Genomic DNA, 21,010 nt, shown 5'->3' with positions numbered 1-21,010 from the left:
ATATTAGAAAAGTCATGGCACTCAGAAGCCCCTCGCTGAAAAAAGGGAAACATCAAACCCATTTTTAAAAAGGAGAACCCTGGGAACTACCAACCTGTCAGCCTCACCTCTGTGCCTGTTAAGATTGTGGAACAGATCCTCCTGGAAGATATGCAAAACACACAGAAAACAGGGAGGCAATTAGAAACAAACAACATGGCTTTACCAAGGGCAGATTGTGCCTGAGTAATCTAGTGGCCTTCTGCGATGGAGTGACTGCATCAGTGGACAAGGGGAGAGCTACAGATGTCATTTACTTGGACTGTGTAAGGCATTCGGTACTGTCCCCTGCAACATTCTTACCTCTAAATTGGAGACATATGGATTTGATAGATGGACTGTTAGATTGATAAATGAACTGGCTGGATGTCCACATCCAGGGAGTTACACTTGATGGCTCAATACCCAAGTGGAAACCAGGAATGAGTGGTGTCCCTCAAGGGTCTGTACTGGGACCAGTGCTCCTCACTATCTTTATTAATGGCATACTGGTATCGAGCACACCCCCAGCAAGTTTGTGGATGACACCAAGGTGAGTGGTGCAGTTGACACACCTGAGTGACAGGATGCCATCCAGAAGGACCCAGACAAGCTCAAGAAGTGGGCCTAGGTGAACCTCATGAAGTTCAACAAGGCCAAGTGCAAGGTCCTGCACCTGGGTCAGGGGAATCCTCAATATCAGTACAGGCAGAGAAGATGAAGGGATTGAAAGCAGCGGAGAAGGACTTGAGGGTACTGGTGGATGAAAAACAGGACATGAGCCGGCAATATGTGCTTGCAGCCCAGAAATCAAATAGTATCCTGGGCTGCATCAAAAGCAGCGTGGCCAACGGAGGTGATTCTGCCCCTCTGCTTGCTCTGGTGAGACCCCACCTGGAGTCCTGTGTCCAGGTCTGGAGCCCTCAGCACAGGAGAGGCATGGACCTGTTGGAGAGGGGCCAGAGGAGGGCACAGAAATGATCAGAGGGCTGGAACAGCTCTGCTGTGAGGACAGGCTGAGAGAGTTGGGGTTGTTCCGTCTGGAGAAGAGGAGGCTCCAGGGAGACCTTATTGCGGCCTTTAGGGGCCTGTAAGAAAGATGGTGACAGACTTTAGCAGGGCTTATAGTGACAGCACATGGGGCAGTGGTTTTAAGCTGAGAGTAAATTTAGATTAGATGTAAGAAAGAAATTCTTCCCCATGAGGGTGCTGAGGCACTGGAACAGGCTGCCCAGAGAAGCTGTGGATGCCCCATCCCTGGGAGTGTTCCAGGCCAGGCTGGACAGGCCTTTAAGCAACCTGGTCTAGTGGAAGGTGTCCCAGCCCATGGCAGTGGGGTTGGTGATCTCTAAAGTTCCTTTCTAACCCAAACCATTCCATGATTCCATGTAAAATATTTTTGCTATAATTCATTTAGAAAACATAGTGCCCCTGATGTATTAACACCGTAGCGTGTCGCTGTATGAGCGTGATGGGGTTGAAATGAGTTCATGAACCCAGGGCAGGTGTTGCTACTTTATTTCTGGAATCTTTACAGAATAACACACCCTCTTGTATTCTTGCTAATTATGTGTGCATGCACATAGATTCGTGTCCATAGTTGTATGTTTAAATGTAGGCATATAGATCAAGTTATTCTTTAAATATTAGGAGGGATTTTCAAAGGTGTCCAAAGACATAAGTGGAAAATACCACTGGAATAATGGTTTATCAGAAAATCCAAATATATTTATTAGCTTAAATACTAATAGCTTGAATACTTAGAGCTGCTAATGGTTGTTCTCAAAACCCACAATACCATAAAACCTTTGTAAGGCATTGCATCGTCATATGTATTATAAAGGTCATGTTTTAAGGAAGTTTCTTCAAAAACATTTTAGAGAAAATTAATTTTGTGCTTACCTGAAGCTGTATTACCTGAGTTCACCTGTACCAGACATGGTTTGGATTATGGTATTTCTTTGGACTAAACCTTTGAGTTAATAAAACAGCTTAGCAGTTTTGATTGGTGCTGTGTATTTACACTTGATCAGAACTGAATTATCTTTGAAATTGACATTTTTCTCTGAATTTTGTACTTGAAAAATCAGTTGGGATTTAGTGAATGTTTGAGGAAATGTCATCCAGCATTTCTCAGTATATGTGACTGACTTTCCCATTACCACGCCCTCCAAGTGCACATCATTTTAAACAGCAAAATGTTGAATCCTGGTATGTTAATAACACAGCACACTGAGCAGATCTGTCAGCTTTTGAAAAACGGTTTGCAATGTTCAAATTGGATTATGTTGCAAGATAGAGTATTGCTGCCGTCTCTTCCTTCTTTCGAGACACACGACACGTTCATATTTGTTGATTTTTCTCTAGTATGTACATACCTTACATTGTTTTCTGATAGCATCTGGATCTTTCTTCTGTGCAATAGAAGCACCTTCTGTATCTTCCTGTAATACTGAGAGACTCCAGTGAAGGAAGATTTTAGCTTTGTGAGAAACCATCTTTCACTTTCCCCAGCTAAGCTCTCTAATAATGGCTCGATTCCATTGAGCCACATCTGATTGACGAACAGGGAACTGCTGTCGCTTTTCCTTCAAAAGCTGAATGATGATATTTAGTTCTCAGGTAGATGAGAGAAGAAAGATCAGGACACACTGCCTTAGGTTCATCTGTTTGACGTGACTCTCATTTTGGGAGCTCTGTGCAGATCCACCACTTAATTAAAAATATGCTTGTACATGTTGACAGTGAGTTGTAAGAATAATACATATTTTAACTTCAAGAACCATGTGATTTTTCTAAACCTTTGTTATTTTTCTTAAAAAATAAATTATTTTAAATTGAAAAGGCCTTTGTTGCAAAATTAAATTTTTCTAGTGTGACTATAGAATGCTTATATAGCAAACTAAACTGCCAACTTGCATGATGATGTCATGTCTCTATTTTCATGTAACTAATATACATTCTAATGCTTAAAGGACTTTCTCATTGGAATAGCTAATATCCCAGAAAAGACGATCCTTTTTTAAGTTAGACGTGTGGTACCCAAAACTGTAGGTTTCTGCCAGTTATTAAAAAGCCCCAAACCAACACTTTTAGCTTTGGAACTATAATAGTGGGTTAATATAATTTAGGTACTTGAATTATACAGACTTTAAAGTTGTGGGGATAGATGTCATACCAGGTATGTGCCAGTGCATTGAGGTTATAGGAGAACCCAGCACAACTTGAGCAGACAGAGGAAAAATGCGTCTTTTTTCTTCTCCCTGTTAGTTCACAGAAGCTGATGAAGATGATTGGGATATATCATCAGTAGAAGACTTTTTATTGACGAAAGACAAGGCTCAGAAGCCACTGACGGTTCATAAAACTGAGTCGAATGCTCCCGCTGTGGTACAGGCGTGGGGTCTTCCCAAGAGAAGTGCACCGAAGGAGGAAGGTAACGTATTCATATTGCTGCGTATGAGCCTTAAGCGACTGATACACCTAAAGGAGAACTTAAGGATATTGTATTACACATTGCAATTCAATGTATGGTATTTTGTAAGAAAAGAACAAGTAAGAAAAGCTGCGTGCTTGGTTTTATGGCATATAAATATCATATATGATGGTTTTGGTACGAACAAGTAAACAACACACACATAAATACACAGGGGTGACAAGAAACTTAAATTTGATATTTCAAAACATATAGTACTATCAGGCTTCAGCCTCATCTTAAAGATTAATCATCCAGCATTTTTTTAAAATCCCTTCTCAGATTTAAGAGGGGGGGGAAACTTTCTTCCTTTGTCTTGAGAATAAGAATCAAGTTTCAGGTTTGTTCAAGATACCTGAGTGACATACCAGGCTGAGATAAATACTTGAGGTACTGGCAATCACTGCAGTCTGACATAGAGCTTATATAGTAGTTTCTAGCCCTCACATTTCAATATACTTCAAGGTTAAAGCTGTGTCAGTTATATAAAGATACTTCAGGTTATTGTTAAAGTAATGTTGACACTGACTGCTTGGGCTGTGCGTTGTATTCTGTGACAGAAACAGCCTTCCAATTATCAACACTTGTAATTTCCTCACTGGTTGAAATTCTGGACTTCCTGAAGTCCACAGGTGTTTGCTCACATAGCACGTAATTTTGTCTCATAGAAAAATACAAAGTAAAAATACCCCCAAAATATTATTATTAATCGTTAATAATATGGTTTTTGTTCTTTTAACAGTTCTGCAAGAAGCTGAGAATACAAGCACGTTAAAAAGCAGCTTAGTCACTGTAACAGATTGGAGCGATTCTTCAGATATATAATTGTTGCACTCCTGGTGGGAGGCGCTGCTGTCTGGTTCTGTTTCCCTTGAAAACGTAGTTGAAAACATCAAGTGTTTCCTATTCATTTCTCATTCAGGTCATGTAATAAGAAGGAAAACTTTCTACAGAGCTCCTGTGTCTTTCAGTCCTGAATTTGAAACAAGAATATTCATATGCACATTACTGGCCATGTCTGTTTGGAAACTGAGAGTTAATTCCTCTTTCTCGTGAACTTAGTGGTGAAAATCTCTTTGATTTCACTGAGGTGAAGATCTTGCCTCTAATGTTTACATTAAAGATTGAAACTGGTCTTGCAAGAAAGCCTGTTAAGCAATGCACAGAGTTTACTCCAGAGTATTACTTTTTAAATTTTTAGATGCATATTTTCTTGTTTTTTTATCATAAACTTTATATAGAATTGTGAACATTTTAAATAAAATATTTCCATCTATGAAAATGTTACATTTCTAACATGGTTTACAATAAACACCAAATGAAAAGAAAAAAAGGTCAGCTATAAAACGAGTTATTATGAAATGACTCCTATTTTGGGAAGGTTTTGTTGTTTTATTTTAAATTAGACTCAAGTCTTGGTTAACATAAAAGCACAAAAACTGGAAAAAATAATCAAATGTCAAGCTAAGGTGAGGAAAACACTGACTTGCCATTGCACAAATACTTTCACGTTTCTGTTTCGTCCACATTGGCTGCCTTCTTAATAAAACACAATGGTGCTTTGACTTCAGCGAAATACAAAAATAAAGTAAAATAAAAAGATCCTTGAATGGCTTTGTAGTTTTGTTGTATTTTAGATGGTATCAGACGCAAAACCTTTTCTGTCATACTGTGCCTATAAATAAATAGGACTATTCATTTTTTATATTTATGCATGTCTTTCTCCCAAAATAAATGATGTATTGACACTCTAAGGGTCCATCAGTTCAAACTTCAAGACAGACCTGAGTGTGTGACTTATTTTCAGGTCTCAGCCTAGAAAGCATTTTGTGGTTATTAATAATCTCTGGTCTCATTTATTGACTCATTGTACAAATATTCCCTCAAAAGCCATCACATTTCTATGGACAGGTGAATAATTTTTTTTTTTAAAAGCTAGCTGAATTTTTGAACTGGTGTAACTAATTCAGGATTATCTAAAATAGTGCTGTTAAGCACTGCCTGCTTTTATTTGACCAGCCCTTCAGGAATGGCACTGGCAGGGCAGGGATCGCCTGGGGTTTTTCCATCGCTCTGGTGACCCAGGGGTTTGGAACCACTCTAGAGCCAAAGGTGTCCCGGCACCCTGCCCAGACAGAGGGAACAAAACCAACCCCCAAATCCCATGCTTATTTCCATTTCACATTCCTGTGGCACTGAATTGACCCAGTACCACATTTGTCCACCCCGGCAATGGGATAAGGAGGCAAGAGCCTGTCGTCTGGCCCCACAGTTGCCATGTGCTCTGCAATTCCAGTGTCACTGCTCATCAGTGCTGAGGTATTTTTCATACCAACCTGCACAGGGAAGGGCTGTTTTGTTCAGTACTGAACCCATTTCAGAAACAGTTGCAATCAGACAACACTTTGGTTTGGAAGGGACCTTCAAAGGTCATCTAGTCCAACCCCCTGCAATGAGCAGGGACATCTTCAACTAGATCAGGTTGCTTAGAGCTCCGTCCAGCCTGGAATGTCTCCAGGGATGGGACATCTACCACCTCTCTGTGCAACCTGGGACAGTGTTTCACCACCCTCACAATAATGATGCGCTGTGATCAATATCATGTGTGATGTCATTCCCATAAGCAACTGACACGCTGATTTGGTAAATACCCCATTTATTTTTTTTTTTTCCAGAAAGTAACATCAGCTCATGATTTCCAGGTATAAACTTTACAATACCAACAGCAATCTTAAAATAGTATATAATAAAATTTACGTCAATATGTAAAAAGCTGCAAGCTAGTGTTTTAAAAAGTCATTGTCTTAGTGGTAATTACATTGGATTGGGGGGAAATCACTCTGAATGAAACGTACAAACACTTTTAAAATGCCTTGAATCTTCCAACAGTACAATTAAACATAAGCATTCTTGTCAAAGTGCTTTGGTGGGGTTTTGTCTGGGACACTGTTTTGGACTTTTGTACGAGAAGACATCACAGATGTGGCTCCATTATACGCGTACCCCCTCCTGAAAAGGAAAGAGAATCAACCATTTACAGCTCATCCCACAGGCAGGTTAACATCTCTGTATCCAAGCATCATAGCAATATAAAACTAGAAGAAACGTATAGGAACTCGCCTACAAATCTCAGGGCAGGGGGCAGGGGGGCCACCTTCCTTCCCTGTGTGGTCTCTTTCTGGTTTGAGATTCCCCCTCCAGCATCTCTCTTTGCAATTCACTTTTCTATAAAAGCGAACCTCTTGTTCACAACTAAGTAAATTAGGGCCCAATCATGAAATATTAAGGCTCTGGCAGATCTTAGGTGAACAGGTACTCCCTCCAGCTGTGCCTCTTCATTACCACCCCTCTCCTGCTGCTGGACATCCCGCTGCCACCACCACTGCCCTTCACCTCTCTCACTTTTCATCTGATGCTTTGGGATTAAATAAATCTGCCTATTCACACCTGTAAAGCAGCCCAAACACTTTTCCTACTCCAGCAAATACTTTTTTTCTTTTTCCCAGCTGCAATAAATGTACAAAGTATATATAACACAAGTACTTGTTCTGAGTCAATAGCTTTTCTTAATTACAGTAATGATGGAAAGAGCGTTATCCTTAAATCCCATTATTTTCTTTCAACCACACAATCTTTTTGTGAGCCTCACCACAAAGCATTTTGGAAAAGTAATCAAACCATGTACATATAGTGGGTACAAATGCACTAGCATTGATTTCTTTCAATAAGTACAACTTGTATTTTACCTTGGAGAATTACTGTTTTCAGCTATGGAGAAGCAGAATATACTGCCACCAATTATGCAGAGCGATGCTCCAGCCCATCCAATGAACAAAGCTGCTCCTAATTCATATCTACAAGAAGTCAAAAAATGGGTTTAACACAAGAGAGCATGGATTTAAAAGTTTTTTTCAGAATAAAATAACTAAATTTTATTTTTCTTTAATAAATTTCCATTGACATACACATTATTCATCATAAAATCAGCAGCTCTGCCATTTGCCCATGTTCTTTGCATTGTTTCACTCGTAGGAGGCAAACTCTGTCCCTGCCTATCCCCTCCGCACAGCCAGCCAGGGTGCCTGGTTTTTCTGCCACTCCTCCTGGATTGCTTGGCTCTGGGGTTACATCATTTTTCCACCCATTTACAGTGCATGGCACTTGTCCACTTGGACCGTTCCAGGTTTGTTCCCACTGGCTCCCAAGCTAGACCAGGTCTTTCACTGAAGTGTCGAGTAGAGTTGCTGCCTACAGCTCCTCTTTACTGTCCCTTCTGGCCCTCAAGATCTCTCTCCCTCCCTATACACACTCCAGCCTGCTTAAAACATGAGGGTTTTGTACATGTGTATATAGAATCCTAGAATGATTTGGGCTGGAAGGGACCTTAAAGATCATGTAGTTCCAGGCCCCTTCTGCCACGGGCAGGGACACCTTCCACTAGACCAGGCTGCTCAGACCCCAGCCAAACCAGCCTGAACACTCTCAAGGGATGGGGCATCCACAGCTTTCCTGGGCAGCCTGTTCCAGTGCCTCACCATCCTCATGGGCAAGAATGTCTTCCTTATATCCAATCCAAATCTCCCCTCCTTCAGTTTAAAGCCATTACAATCCAGGACAATACAAAATCATTTGACAAACAACCTTTCTAAAGGACTCTGACTAATTGAACAATATATTTTAATTTTCTGAGAATATATATTCTGCATTCAGAGTAAGCAAAGCTGTACTCTTCATAAAAAATAGAGTTGCTGAATGCTTGGTTTGCTTTTTAAACGGAAATGTAGGAAGAGAATTGTTTGAACTTTCATTACATTTTTCCTATGCTCTATGTTCCGTAAAGAGATTTTTCAAAACTTTTAAAATGTTGATTATGTTTTTCCTTTGTCTTCCAAATAATGAAATAACACGGATGCCTATGTTCTTAGCACTCAGACTCACATGTTCCTTGTGCATCTCTACAGCTCTGCCCTTTTCTCTCCTGAATGAAACAGTACTAACTCATAAAATAAAATATGCAATTTATACACAAGCAGGGGCAATATATGCATCTACAGATATGCACATACATGCACACACATGCAGATGCACATGTGTGCACACACGCACATGTGCATGTGCTGGCAACTTTCTGCATCTCTAGTGCCCATGGCCGGATTCAGGTTACAAGACATCGCTCCCAGTCCTGGGGCACAGCTCCAGGTCACCAGCCATGGCCCTCCTATGGCAGCCACCATTTGTTTGCAGCCAGAAACTGCTCAGTTTGGCTCCGAGAGGAGATGGTGGTGCTTGAGGAGCATTATCACACCAGGGTAAGCCAAAGTTGCTAAAGTGACAGCAGTAAGTGAAAGAAAAGAAGGGCATGGGGAAGAGACTCTTCTCCTGCCTGCTCAGCGACCTGAACTCTGGAGTCTCAAGACAAGCAGCAAGCCTCGGCTGCCACTTTTCTCCCTTCTCCAGCTCTTTGTCTGAGGTGCTGCTCTTTAAAACACTTTTGAGATGACCTGCATTAGCCCGCAGGCCCAAGAATCTCCAGAGCCACATATTCCTCTCTATTAGGACACACTGTGTCTCCTGCTCCCGCTTCCCAGCTCCAGTTTCTCCTTGGGGAAACCTTTATGACCTCCTGACTCTTCAGATCCTGCACTGAAAGCACAGGCTCCTGTCCCCAGCCAGTCCCAGTCATGGGGCAGGTGGCTCTGTTGTTCAAGCCTTGGTTACCAAAATTGTTTGTTCTAAGCTCTGGTGAGGGAGCCGAATGAAAGCCTCATCAGTTGACAGCCAGACTGGACAAATTTAAAGACTTTGTAGTTGCTTCCATGTGAACTGCTGGAGAGAGTCCAGCGCAGGGCAACAAAGATGATTAAGGGAGTGGAGCACCTCCCTTATGAAGAAAGGCTGAGGGAGCTGGGGCTCTTTAGCTTGGAGAAGAGGAGACTGAGGGGTGACCTCATTAATGTTTATAAATATATAAAGGGTGAGTATCACGAGGATGGAGCCAGGCTCTTCTCGGTGACAATCAATGGTAGGACAAGGGGTAATGGGTTCAAACTGGAACACAAGAGGTTCCACTTAAATTTGAGAAGAAACTTCTTGTCAGTGAAGGTGCCAAAGCACTGGAACAGGCTGCCCAGGGGGGTTGTGGAGTCTTCTACTCTGGAGACATTCAAAACCCTCCTGGACACATTCCTGTGTAACCTCATCTGGGTTTTCCTGCTCCAGCAGGGGGACTGGACTAGATGATCTTTTGAGGTCCCTTACAATCCCTAACATTCTGTGGTTCTGTGAACAGATCCTAATTTAACATTAGCTGAAATACTCAACCAAAACCACCTATAGCCTGGTCTGCAAAACTTGTCATCTTTACAAAGATGACACTGTGGAAACAGTGACAAATTGACAGTGAGCCCAGACAACCAGAAAGTGACACAGCAACTCCTCTAATAGGTCACAAGGTGGTAAGTGTTGGCTGGAGACCAAAAAAAAAGCTTTTTCCTGTTTTCTTGAGATTGTACCCCGGGGTAAAGCACAGATTAAAAAAGTAAAAATAATAATAATAAAAAGTCACACAGGGAGAAAAAGCCACATGTAGAATATTAGTGCTTAGGCATTTGCCTGGATGCTATGGACACACACCCAGGTTTGAGATGGACACTCAGGTTCAAATAATTTCTGACTCAGAGAGTTAAAGCCAAAAAAGAGATGGAACCTTTAGTGGACACTTGGTGAGGGCTTGCACCTGACTATTCATGGCCCTACTAGTGCTCTAACTCCTCGGCTTCTTTTTCATTTTATGTTCACATCATCCTAAGTGGAGTTTTTATTCATCATCCCTTGCTAAAAAAAGATCAGACTCCCTCAAACATTCTCCATACCCAGTGTGGGACTTAGGCACCCAACCCCCAAATTAAACTGCTGGAAACCATAGCTCAGCTGCCTTTCACCCTGGAAAACTCTACACCCAGCCCCTTTTGACTTCAAAATCTGCCAAACCTGTAAAGCTTTAATTTTAACTACGCTCACATTTCCAACCATGTGCTACAGTTTTCACAAGAGCAGTTTTCTGTCTGTTCAGGGACTGGGCGTCATCAGAGTTCAGCAGATCTCTATGTCAGAGTTCATCACCTAGGATCCCATTTTAGTCAACATGCAAGAAATATAAACAAATTACACTTCTAAAATATTAATCCCACCCTCAAGGATCCTCTTTTAATGAGCTCTAAATGCAGATCAACATGGACCAAGACCCAGGAAGGTTGTTGCTGTAAGAACTTAATCACCAAGACCATTTGCCTAGAAAGCAGGAAACACAAGTTCATTGCCACATTTGCTGCTAACATTAATCCGTTGGCCAGAAGCTAATGTGAGGGAGATAAGGAGATCATTTCTCCTCCTGAAGCTCTGCAGTTGTACAGAAGAGAAATCAAGATTGAATTGGGTTTAATTGTCTAGAAAAGGGTTACTTGACCATTGCCTACTGGTGGGGAGAGAAGACATGAGGTCCAGCCTTTGTTCTCGTGACTATTTGTACTTTTAAAGCAACATCTATTACTATATTATGTATAAATAGACTGTGTGAATATGGATCCTTCTCTGGTGACAGCCACAGCGCCAGGTTAATGAGTTGCAGAACTGGCCTAATTGGTCTTTCCTCCACATGTTTAAACAGGTAAAAGACTTATTGATTTACACTGGTGCTTATGAAGAAAACTTCCATTTTTCCATTGTATATCAACCTGTGTATGGCCCCCTGTTTTTTATCCAATCCACCTTTTTAGCATTTAGGAAGCCAACTCTAATGTCCCCGAAAAAATGCAGTACGTAAAAAAACCTCTTAGCATATGAAAAAATATATGTTAACCCCAAGGAGAAAAAAAAAAAAAAAAAAAAAAAAAGAAGGGAAAGAAAGACTTGAAAGGCTTTTTTCAGAAGAAATTTCTGCATTTGCTGTTTTTACCTTCCCTGGGAAGGGAAATACACTCTTCTGTTCTTATAATTCTTGGTGCAAGAACTAAAGCAGCCACTCTCCTAAGTCTGTGGCCGCATATCCACTGTCTCCAATCAGTGAAATGAATCTGCTGAAGGATCATTTAGAGATTTCTGGCAGCTCGGGGAGGAGCAGGACATTGATGAAGGGGCTGGAGGTTGTGACTGCTGAAGACTAAGAGAATTCAGCTGCAGAGAACTGAATGCCACCTTCAACTACGCTCACCAAGCAGGCCAAGAGCAGATTTTTTACTGTAATCCAGGGAGGCAGAACTCAATGAAATGAAAAAAGTATAAGATCAGTATAGAAGAATAATATTCTAGTTGTTACATACATTGGGACCGTGAAACAAACTCCCAATCAAACCAGTGGAAGCTTCACTAGCCAATTGGATGTAGGCATACATAGAGGGCAGACCTTCAGAATGGATCCACACAACTACTCAAGGGAAATACACATTTTTAATGTCTTATTCTTACAATTCTTGGAAACTGAAAAATAGATTCAAATGTCACAACAGGACGGTGGAAAGAGGGACTGTGTGAATGGAGCACAATCCATTCAGAGACAAGAAAGATGAAGGTAAACAATTCCCTATAAAAAAGAGCAGGAAGTTAGATAATTTGGATAAATTAACCCCATTCATCATTAAAAATGATCATGATTACAGAGTTCAAATTGTGGCAAGGAACAAAAAGTATAGACTATGAGAAGGTTTTTTTAAACTGAAAGTAGTAAAGTGACAAAATGGTTTCCTTAAAGAGAACCTGTAGGAACATCAGCAAGACAGCAAAGCAGAAGAACGGGTTTTCTCCTATTAATATTAGAGGTGTCTGAAGAAAAATGAAATCCATCTTGGCTGCAAGCACCTTGCAAGGTGTCCCATGCTGTCCCAAAGACTCTGCATGTGTTATTACATAGGGTGAAACAATTCCTTTGGAGCTCTTTTAAATTTGCAATACAAACTGTTGCATTTTAGGCATCCAGCCTCAGATTTCTTCCTAAGTAAGGCAAGTTTCAGGGTGTCCCCATGGTGGCCTCTGCCATTTCTCAGTTCACAGAATCACAGAATCACAGAATGTTAGGGATTGGAAGGGACCTCAAGAGATCATGTAGTCCAATCCCCCTGCCGGAGCAGGAACACCCAGATGAGGTTACACAGGAAGGTGTCCAGGCAGGTTTTGAATGTCTCCAGAGTAGGAGACTCCACAACCCCCCTGGGCAGCCTGTTCCAGGGCTCTGGCACCTTCACTGAGAAGAAGTTTCTTCTCAAATTCAAGTGGAACCTCTTGTGTTCCAGTTTGAACCCATTACCTCCTTGTCTTACCATTGGTTGTCATCGAGAAGATCCTAGCTCCATCCTCGTGACACTCACCCTTTATTTATTTGCAAACATTTATGAGGTCACCCCTCAGTCTCCTCTTCTCCAAGCTAAAGAGACCCAGCTCCCTCAGCCTTTCCTCATACGGGAGATGCTCCACTCCCTTCATCATCTTTGTTGCCCTGTGCTGGACTCTCTCCAGTAGTTCCCTGTCCTTCTTGAACTGAGGGGCCCAGAACTGGACACAATATTGCAGTTCACAAATTCCTGAATACATAAATTCATTCCTCAGTACATAAATTCAAACCAGAAGTCTCTTGAGCTTTAGGCAGGTCTCTGATTCCTCCTGCACCCATATACATTCAGGGTGCTTCTTCCAAATGTAGAAGGCTGGAGGGAAATCGTGATGGCTGAGATGATGCTTAACATCTCGTGTCATTCACTTCCCACTAACGGTACCTCAAGCCTGTCTTTGATGCTGCCAAAATAACTTCAGGGTTGAAACCCATAGCAGCACCCTCTCTCTGTGAAGAGCCAGTGCCAAATTTCCACAATATATCCACAAAGCATATTAAATGCTTCTGAAATGCATATCAAAGAAAGAGTTCAGAGCAGGCAATGGAACACATTACTCCAGCATATTTTACATTGGTTGAGAAAGGACTTGAATGCCACCCTTAGCTTAATATGACCCAAGGTCACTGAATGAGCTACACTGTGTGCAATTCAAATATAACTTCTGGCTCTCCTCTCGGCCTTTATCTTTGTAGTTACGAATATGTGTGCAAGCAGTTGAGCTATGCTGGTTGTGCAGGAAAAAAACTAAAGAGGTAATACCTGCAAAAGATATTTTACTGCCTTTATTTCAATATTTAAACTGAACTTCCTATTTGCTCGCAGTAAAACTCCACTGCGAGGTCTGCCTGCTCTTTTGCAGCAGAACAGCATAAGAATATGGTGTAGGAAAGGGACTTCTGGCAAGAACCATGGTATTTTTCACTAGGAACAGTAAACCTGATGAATTATTAACTTCTGGCTATATAGCCAGGCTCCATTTTCTTCCCAGTACCTCACATCTTTGTTTCTTCTGGAGGCCTTTGGATCCTGTCCTCACTGTATCAAACAAGCAGGAACTATAGCAGAATTATGGAGGAAAACTTACATGAACTTGTTTTCAAGACAGCAGAAATGGTGTCAGCCCTACCGCAAACATGGATTCAGTTAATATTATTTATTCAGACTATTTTCTTTCTCTCAAGAAGAAACAGAAAGGCTCAGGCTCCTTAATGAGCCCTTAACTGGGTTTCAGGGCTTCTTATTTGAGCCGTTACTTGGGTCTCAGGGAAATTTATACCAAATGCTTCACACAGTCTGGAATCACCACCAAGAAAACTTTGAAGTTCTTGTATTTGAAGATAACTTTACATTACGTAAGAAGCCAAAACACGAAAGTCTGTAATGGTATAGTTTACAGCCAATGTTTTCATACTTGGTCAAAAAGACATGAATCCAAAATCTAAGCAGTGGTTCATGAACCAGGACCTTTGTAGGTCCTGAGAACTTGCACAGCTTTAAAGGGAGTCTTTAGGGATGCTCACTATCTTTGATACAGATCCTGCAATTCTATAAACACTCGCTCCCTTAAATTTCATTGCATGTACAGTCAAAGCATTTATGTTAGTGCTTGTATGATCACAGGTTACAATAAGGTTTATGATCCAAATTTCAGTCATCTGTATTTGAAGATCTGTCAGCAAAATGTCCACAGGCCCTGCCAAAAACCTCTCTTCAAGAGGAGTCAAGATTGCGCTGTGCTCAACACTTTTATGGAAACCACCTTCTAGCAAAATCTTAAGGAAATAGTTTTCTTTCTTCCCTGTTGAATGATGCACCCAGTCAGTGCCTCTGTCTTGCAAAATCCCTTTGCTACATCTCTCACATAAACGCAAGCTTTCCTCGCATTTGCTCTGCAGCAAGTGGGGCAGAACCCTGCTGAGCTATGATAAGCCTGGGAAACAAAATGACAGAGCAATTACTGTGTGGTGAGGTGTCAGTTTATCATATTTCAGCACATGGTTACTACAGTTGGAAAATACAATTAAATAAAACTGCAGCCCACTCTCCTTCTCTGCCCGACAGGAGAAGCTCCTGCTCTCTGTGTAAACAGGTTCTAGTGTGCAGTATGAAACCTAAGGTCTACTTGTTTGAAAGATTTATGGGTATAGGAAAGTACTTACTTTTGTGCAACAAAAGTAGGATCAAAGAACTCAGACGTAATCCTGTTTGCATACAGGGAACAGCCAGTCATAGAGCACAACCCTGAAAAGCATAAGACAAACCATTCAGTGGAGCCAGCAGAAGATCTTTGGGCTTCACCCTGAAGCCAATGAAGTCATGGAAAACTGTGTCTGAGTTTCTGAGAATAAAGCAGCAGCTCTGGTATGACCTCAACTACCCAAACTTAAAGAAATAAGGTATATTTACCAGAAAGTATGAAAATCAGTCCAGCTAAACAAGCTATTTTTGCTTTGGTCTGATCAGAGCCTCCAACTTTTGTGCACTTCATCCCGACCAGTCCGAAAACGGCTCCGAAGAAGCCCAGGCAGACAGCGGAGATCATCAGTCCTCTGCAGGCTTGGATGTAACCTGTGGTGAGAAAGAGTATGGCTGACACGAGAACTGGAACCAGAAGGGGTTTTGCTGTAGCTCCCCTTCCTCTGTGCATCAGGCATTCACTGTAGCAAACTGAACCAGACTTTGGCTGGAGTAATGTCACCCTACCATTGAGTGCATTCTCCTAGGTGATGTATGACATTCACAGGGCATCATCACCTGAGGCCAGTCCACAAGAATCACACTATGGTATCCAGGGCTGCCAAAAATACACCTGTGGCATTGGGTACAGTATGTTCAAGAAGTTATATCCATGAGGTTTTGAAGAGCAACTCCAAGCAATCTCTGCAGCGGCTGTCACAGGTTGCAGAGCCGCTCTGTGCACACAAAGCAAGCCTTACATGTCAGTCTTGTTGTGCGTGTGTGTTGCGGGTGCAATACGACGGCAGCAGATGGGCAGCGCCGACCCTGGGTGGAGTCCTGAGCCTGCCTGGACATGCCACCGATTTGATTTAGAGCCAAGATGGCCCTCATTCTGCAAGTCAAACATGTGCTCAGCTTCATGGACAGCGGGAACTCTTTGAGGTAAACTGCCATGCTTAAGCCTGGACCAGTGTGGCTGGGTTTAGCCACAGGCGATTCTGCTGACGTGGCTGAGGCTGCTCTGAGAAGGACCTCCCAGGGGCAGGGCGTTCCAACAGGACAACCAGTTGCTTGGCCTCTTGTGCCTTCCGAGAACATCTTGGAATGGAAAGACTGCGATAATCCATATCACTGTTTACAGGGTGGAACACTGCAATCTTACACAGCTGAATAACCATGACAAGATGCTTTTCTTCATAACCTCTTGTTACATCTCATTTAAAATGACAACATGCTTCCACTATCAGGGTATTCATTCTTTTCGCTTTGATCTCCAGTGGGTGGAAATGTTGAGAGCTAACCCACATTTTCACTGCCTATTACAGCAAATTTTACATAATAACAGATCAAAAAACCAACCCTGCATAAAAGTCTCTCTCTCTTTCTCTACATATATATAGATAGATAGATAGATAGATAGATATAAAACCAGGAACTAGAGGACACATAATAAAAACTTAAGGCAGCAGTTTCAAAACAAAAGGTGCATTTGTTTATCCAACCAAGTTGTGGAACTCCTTTCCACAGGGTACCTAAATGCTAAAGGTTTGCAGAGATTCAGAAAGAGGTTGGATATATTCATTAAAGAGAAACCTGTGTCTGGCTGGCAGGTCCTTTAGCTGGAGATGGTTATCACTGATATCTGGCCACCTTCCGCTCTTACTGCCACCCACTTTGGCCACTGCTGGAGGCACATCAGCTACAGGATGACCGCTCCGTGTTTGAACAACACTTCTTAAAAACTCATTGATTCACAGCTTGATGGAACAAGCAGCACACAAGAAGCAATTTGTGCCACCTAACACTCTATCAGGGCTATGGAATTTAGGTGTTGCGCTGCACATCTGCGAACGTAACCTACTGCCATTTATCGAGGTCTGTTGGCATGCATGGAGACTTCTTGCATTTGCACCATGCTTCTGTGACCCTTCTGCTAAAGAAATACAACAGTCAATGAAATAACTGCAACTGTTGTGCGCCTCTCATGTTGGAATGTAAGAGAGAGAGAGTCATTTGTGCCTGTTGAAGTGTCTATCATTATAGATAGGTAAATTAAGACTGAACTATAGGGTAGACTCCTACAGTAGAAGGATGAGCCGCCCTCTGGAGAAACCTCCTTTTCTCCATTCACAATAAACGAAGCAGAGAGCCCAGGGTGACTCACAGGGAACAGCCAGATTGCGGTTAACTATAATCAGGTGAGATGATCACCCTTCTCATCCAGCTGGGCAGAGTAAAATTACACAACACTGTACTCCCAAATAGTTCAGTTCAAATTCAGGTAACAGGTAGACTCCTGCTTTTGAGTCAAATCCCTTGTTCTTACTCCTATTGTTTTCACCTGAGCAAAACTCAAGCATGTCTATAGGAAAAGGGCTTCACAAAGATTTCAAAAGGTGGATCTTAGTTTGTAAAACTCAAGTCTGAAGAAAGCGGTCTTGCTTTGTTATTTTTTGCCATAGGCATGGAAAAGTTGGCTTTTATTACTTTTGATGATGTGTAATGCATTTCTTGTAGCACACAGCTAAAGCAGGAGATGAAAACTGGCAAGGAAGCTATTATTTTTGACAGGTCCAATTTATTGACACTGTTAGTAGTTAATTGACACATTAAAGTGCTGAACCATGAACATATTTACCCAGAGGTCCTCTAAACTTTTATTTATGTCTGAACCTCCTAGGAGAAACAGTAAATATTCACCTCAGACAAAATAACCAGCATATGATGGAACCACATGGCTGAAATTCAGCTGTTCCTGAAGGTCAATACACAGTTTTAGAATAGGTAGAGGGTAGTGAGACAGCAAGAAATAATTAACTCACTCAGAAATCATTTTCAATTATAAACAGCATGAGCTGGAGGACTGCTCAGTTCTGCAGAATGAGTAACCTTCCTCATTAAATATTTCACTCAATTAGGCAGGCCAGCCACAGCGAAACTTGTTTCAGTTCACCACAGCAAACATCCAACCAGCACACCTTCTAAAAACAAAATATATGAAAAAAAATTCACAATCTACACCAGTAACATAGAAGAGCAGAAGACTCTGTTAGTCCACTAGATTGACTGGAGCATTGGGAAGCCTGAAAGTGTGAAACTAATCTTTTCACCAAATCCAGCCTTCTATTGCTTATACCCTATGTTAAAACTTTGCATGGCATTTGGCTGTAAAGTAATTAAACTTTTTCTTTGCTCCCTAGAAAGCAAGAACATTACATTGCTCGCCAAGGCCTATAATGCAGAGAAGTGTAAGGGGGGGGCTGCCTATTTCTTCACACTCTTCCACTCAAGACCAAGGACTGTCCTCTTTCCAAATATTTATCATCTGTATTTTGCATCAGCTCTGGTACAAAGCTTGCCATGTGCGCACTGACCACCCAAATGAAGCTCCCAAGCAACAAAAACCATGTTTCAAACAGACAATCAGTCATGTTTAGCTACATTCCAAGAGAAACCTATTTCAAAGTGTGGGGTTTTTTTTCTTTTAAACAAATGTGTTTTGTCTTGCATTCAAATCAATCTTGTTAGAACTTCAACTTTCTTGCCTCGCTGCTCCGACACTTGCCTCTCATGCTCACAAAGAGTTCGGAGGGATTCATATATTCCTATCATATGACACTCAGAAAAAAACACATAAGCAAAGTTCTGGGGACTGTCACTTTCACAATAAATGCCTTCACTGGCATCTGGCAGTCTGCATCACGTGGATTATAAGAGGTTGCCTTACAGATACATCGCAGATGCCTTCTAAAAGTACACACCCATTGCGTTTGTATGTTTTTCTATGCTCTAATACCCTCTTTTAGCTCATAAGTAAATTTTTGTTCAGCTGTGTTCTTGCAGAAGGTCATTAAATCCACCGCTGGAAACATGGCAGCTAATACGTCCTCTTTTGAGGATGGTGATTTCATCACTGAGTTTCCACCTATGGCCTGTAGTACACAAAAGTAAACCCCAAATGATTGCAAGTCCTACAGCACCAAGAATAGTTTTGCTCACACACAGAATTTGTGGCTGAGCCCTTAACGAGGCCTGGCCAAGCTGATTTCTTGTACAGGAATGCATGAAGGTGGAGGGGCATCAGTTGCAAGTTTCTCTGGTGGCCACTCATGCGGAGTGATGGTCTGAAAGCCCACTACCCTACGGCAATCTGGGGCACTTCGTGACACAAACCAAAATAAGGGTAATGATCTCCGGATTACTCCGGACCCAAACTAGGACATTGCTTCTGAAGAAGGAGTACACAAACAGCATGGCGATACCCTGATCCCTTATCCTCTTGTTTTCATCTGACCTTCTGGTAGACATGAGTTGTCCCTCTGCACAAGACCGTCAAAACTCTGAGGTTTCCAATTTGACAAAAAAAACAATTCTGTAGAAGAGGAACTGCTCTGCAAGGCAAATCCTCTCCCGTTACGTGAGGAAGGAGTGGAGTGGAGTGGAGCCACGCTGGACAAGCATTACAGCAATTTCCCAATTCTGCCCTACCATTTAGAGGAGAGCAATACGTTATTCCTACGTGTATCTTGATAGGGTTATTGGTTCTGCTCACAAACACTTATGGGAAAATGGCAAGCCAGAGCTGCCCTTTTTTGTGTCTTCCGAGTCCCTCACTTGAGGATGGAGTGCGGAAGTTCCCATGTTCCTGGTCACAGGGAAGGGGATTTGGCTTAGCCACATAAGTCTGGGCACAGAGGAAGGGAGAGGCCACTTGAGGGCTGGGGCAGATTTGGCTTCATAGAATCATAGAAAAGTTTGGGTCGGAAGGGACCTTCAAAGGTCACCTAGTCCAACCCCCTGCAATGAGCAGGGTCATCTTCAACTAGATCAGGTTGCTCAGAGCCCCGTCCAGCCTGGCTTGGAATGTCTCCAGGGATGGGGCATCTACCACCTCTCTGGGAACCTGTGCCAGTGTTTTACCACCCTCATTGTCCATGCTGTCATACAAATCCTTCTAAGCTATGCGTAACACACTGCAACCCCGAAGCACACACCTGCACCAGGGCAGGGTTAGGGCGAAACAGGGACGTACCCACCCACTATCAGATGGTAACGGGTTCCCAGCAGAGCACCACAGGATCTTGCCCCACAGCATTTAGAGGTGTTATTAAGAAACACTGAGGCCAAGCTTCTTCCCACTACTAATAAAGAGTCTGGCCAGGAGGACAGGATAAGGCCCTTCCAGATGTGCACTTCGGACCCATTTCTTTCCAAAATGAGTTAGAGCTCGGATGGCTGTTTCACTGTGCAGCAGGTGCCTCAGGAACTAATTTCTTGGGCAAGTGGAACGTGTTAACCAACACATTAGGTATCGCAGACTTGAATTTGGAGGAAGGGGTGGTAAGGACTGCTGTTGTGCTTCTTTTCTTTTTTTTTTAAATTTAAAATATTCCCAATTCTGTATACTTTGTTTGTAACTATGGTCTTTTTATTCCGAAAACAGATTAACCCAGAACTGAAAGAACTGCTAAACAATAGATTCAGTGGATCTGAAATGTTACACGCTGCTGATCACCCTGTGCCTGCCTACACACAGACCACAGCTCCTTGCCCAAGCCTGGAAACCACATTCTCAGCTGCTACACTTGACCATAGGGTCACTGATGCCAATGGAGTTGAGCCAGCTCTCCTAACCTTTCACAGGAACTGGAAAACCCCTCTGTGACCATGGGGCTGGGTCAAAATAAGGTCTGGGGAATGGTACTTCTCCAGACAAGGGAAGCATCTTGCAATAGTGACGCTTAAGTGTTCCCTGCATTACCTCTTTTTAGTGTCTTGACCTCTTTTAGCCCTTTGTGCATAGAGCTTAAATGTCTTCTGGTATTAGTATTAATTAGCTTCACAACAATATTAACCCCTGTTATCATAATATTAATCTCTGTTAGTGATTTGATTAACAGGCTTTCTTTTCCTTTCAAACAAACCTTTCACACCAAAATCCACACCCAAAGTCCAG

The 21,010-nt window shown here is 42.2% G+C and overlaps 2 protein-coding genes across 5 annotated transcripts in view; one reads left to right on the top strand and one right to left on the bottom strand.

The window, feature by feature from the left end:
* The window catches only part of DZIP1 (DAZ interacting zinc finger protein 1), a 40,629-nt gene extending 35,534 nt beyond the window's left edge, over positions 1-5,095 (top strand). For all 3 annotated transcript variants that reach the window (XM_071806731.1, XM_065857977.2, XM_065829170.2), the window contains 2 exons: positions 3,289-3,454; positions 4,236-5,095. In XM_071806731.1, the coding sequence (XP_071662832.1) occupies positions 3,289-3,454; positions 4,236-4,318 (249 nt within the window). In that variant the 3' untranslated portion in view covers positions 4,319-5,095. The remainder of the gene's footprint in view (positions 1-3,288; positions 3,455-4,235) is intronic.
* A 1,037-nt stretch (positions 5,096-6,132) lies between these two features.
* The window catches only part of CLDN10 (claudin 10), a 63,143-nt gene continuing 48,265 nt past the window's right edge, over positions 6,133-21,010 (bottom strand). For both annotated transcript variants that reach the window (XM_065855230.2, XM_065855221.2), the window contains exons 2-5: positions 15,283-15,444; positions 15,036-15,117; positions 7,240-7,347; positions 6,133-6,502 (exon numbers count right to left, since the gene is read on the bottom strand). In XM_065855230.2, coding sequence (XP_065711302.1) covers positions 6,388-6,502; positions 7,240-7,347; positions 15,036-15,117; positions 15,283-15,444 — 467 coding nt within the window. In that variant the 3' untranslated portion in view covers positions 6,133-6,387. The remainder of the gene's footprint in view (positions 6,503-7,239; positions 7,348-15,035; positions 15,118-15,282; positions 15,445-21,010) is intronic.

The sequence above is a fragment of the Patagioenas fasciata genome, chromosome 1, assembly GCF_037038585.1.
Source record: "Patagioenas fasciata isolate bPatFas1 chromosome 1, bPatFas1.hap1, whole genome shotgun sequence".
NCBI classification, from domain to species: domain Eukaryota; kingdom Metazoa; phylum Chordata; class Aves; order Columbiformes; family Columbidae; genus Patagioenas; species Patagioenas fasciata.
The sequence above is the reverse complement of the archived record's forward strand: the minus strand, read 5'-3'. Positions and strand labels throughout refer to the sequence as shown.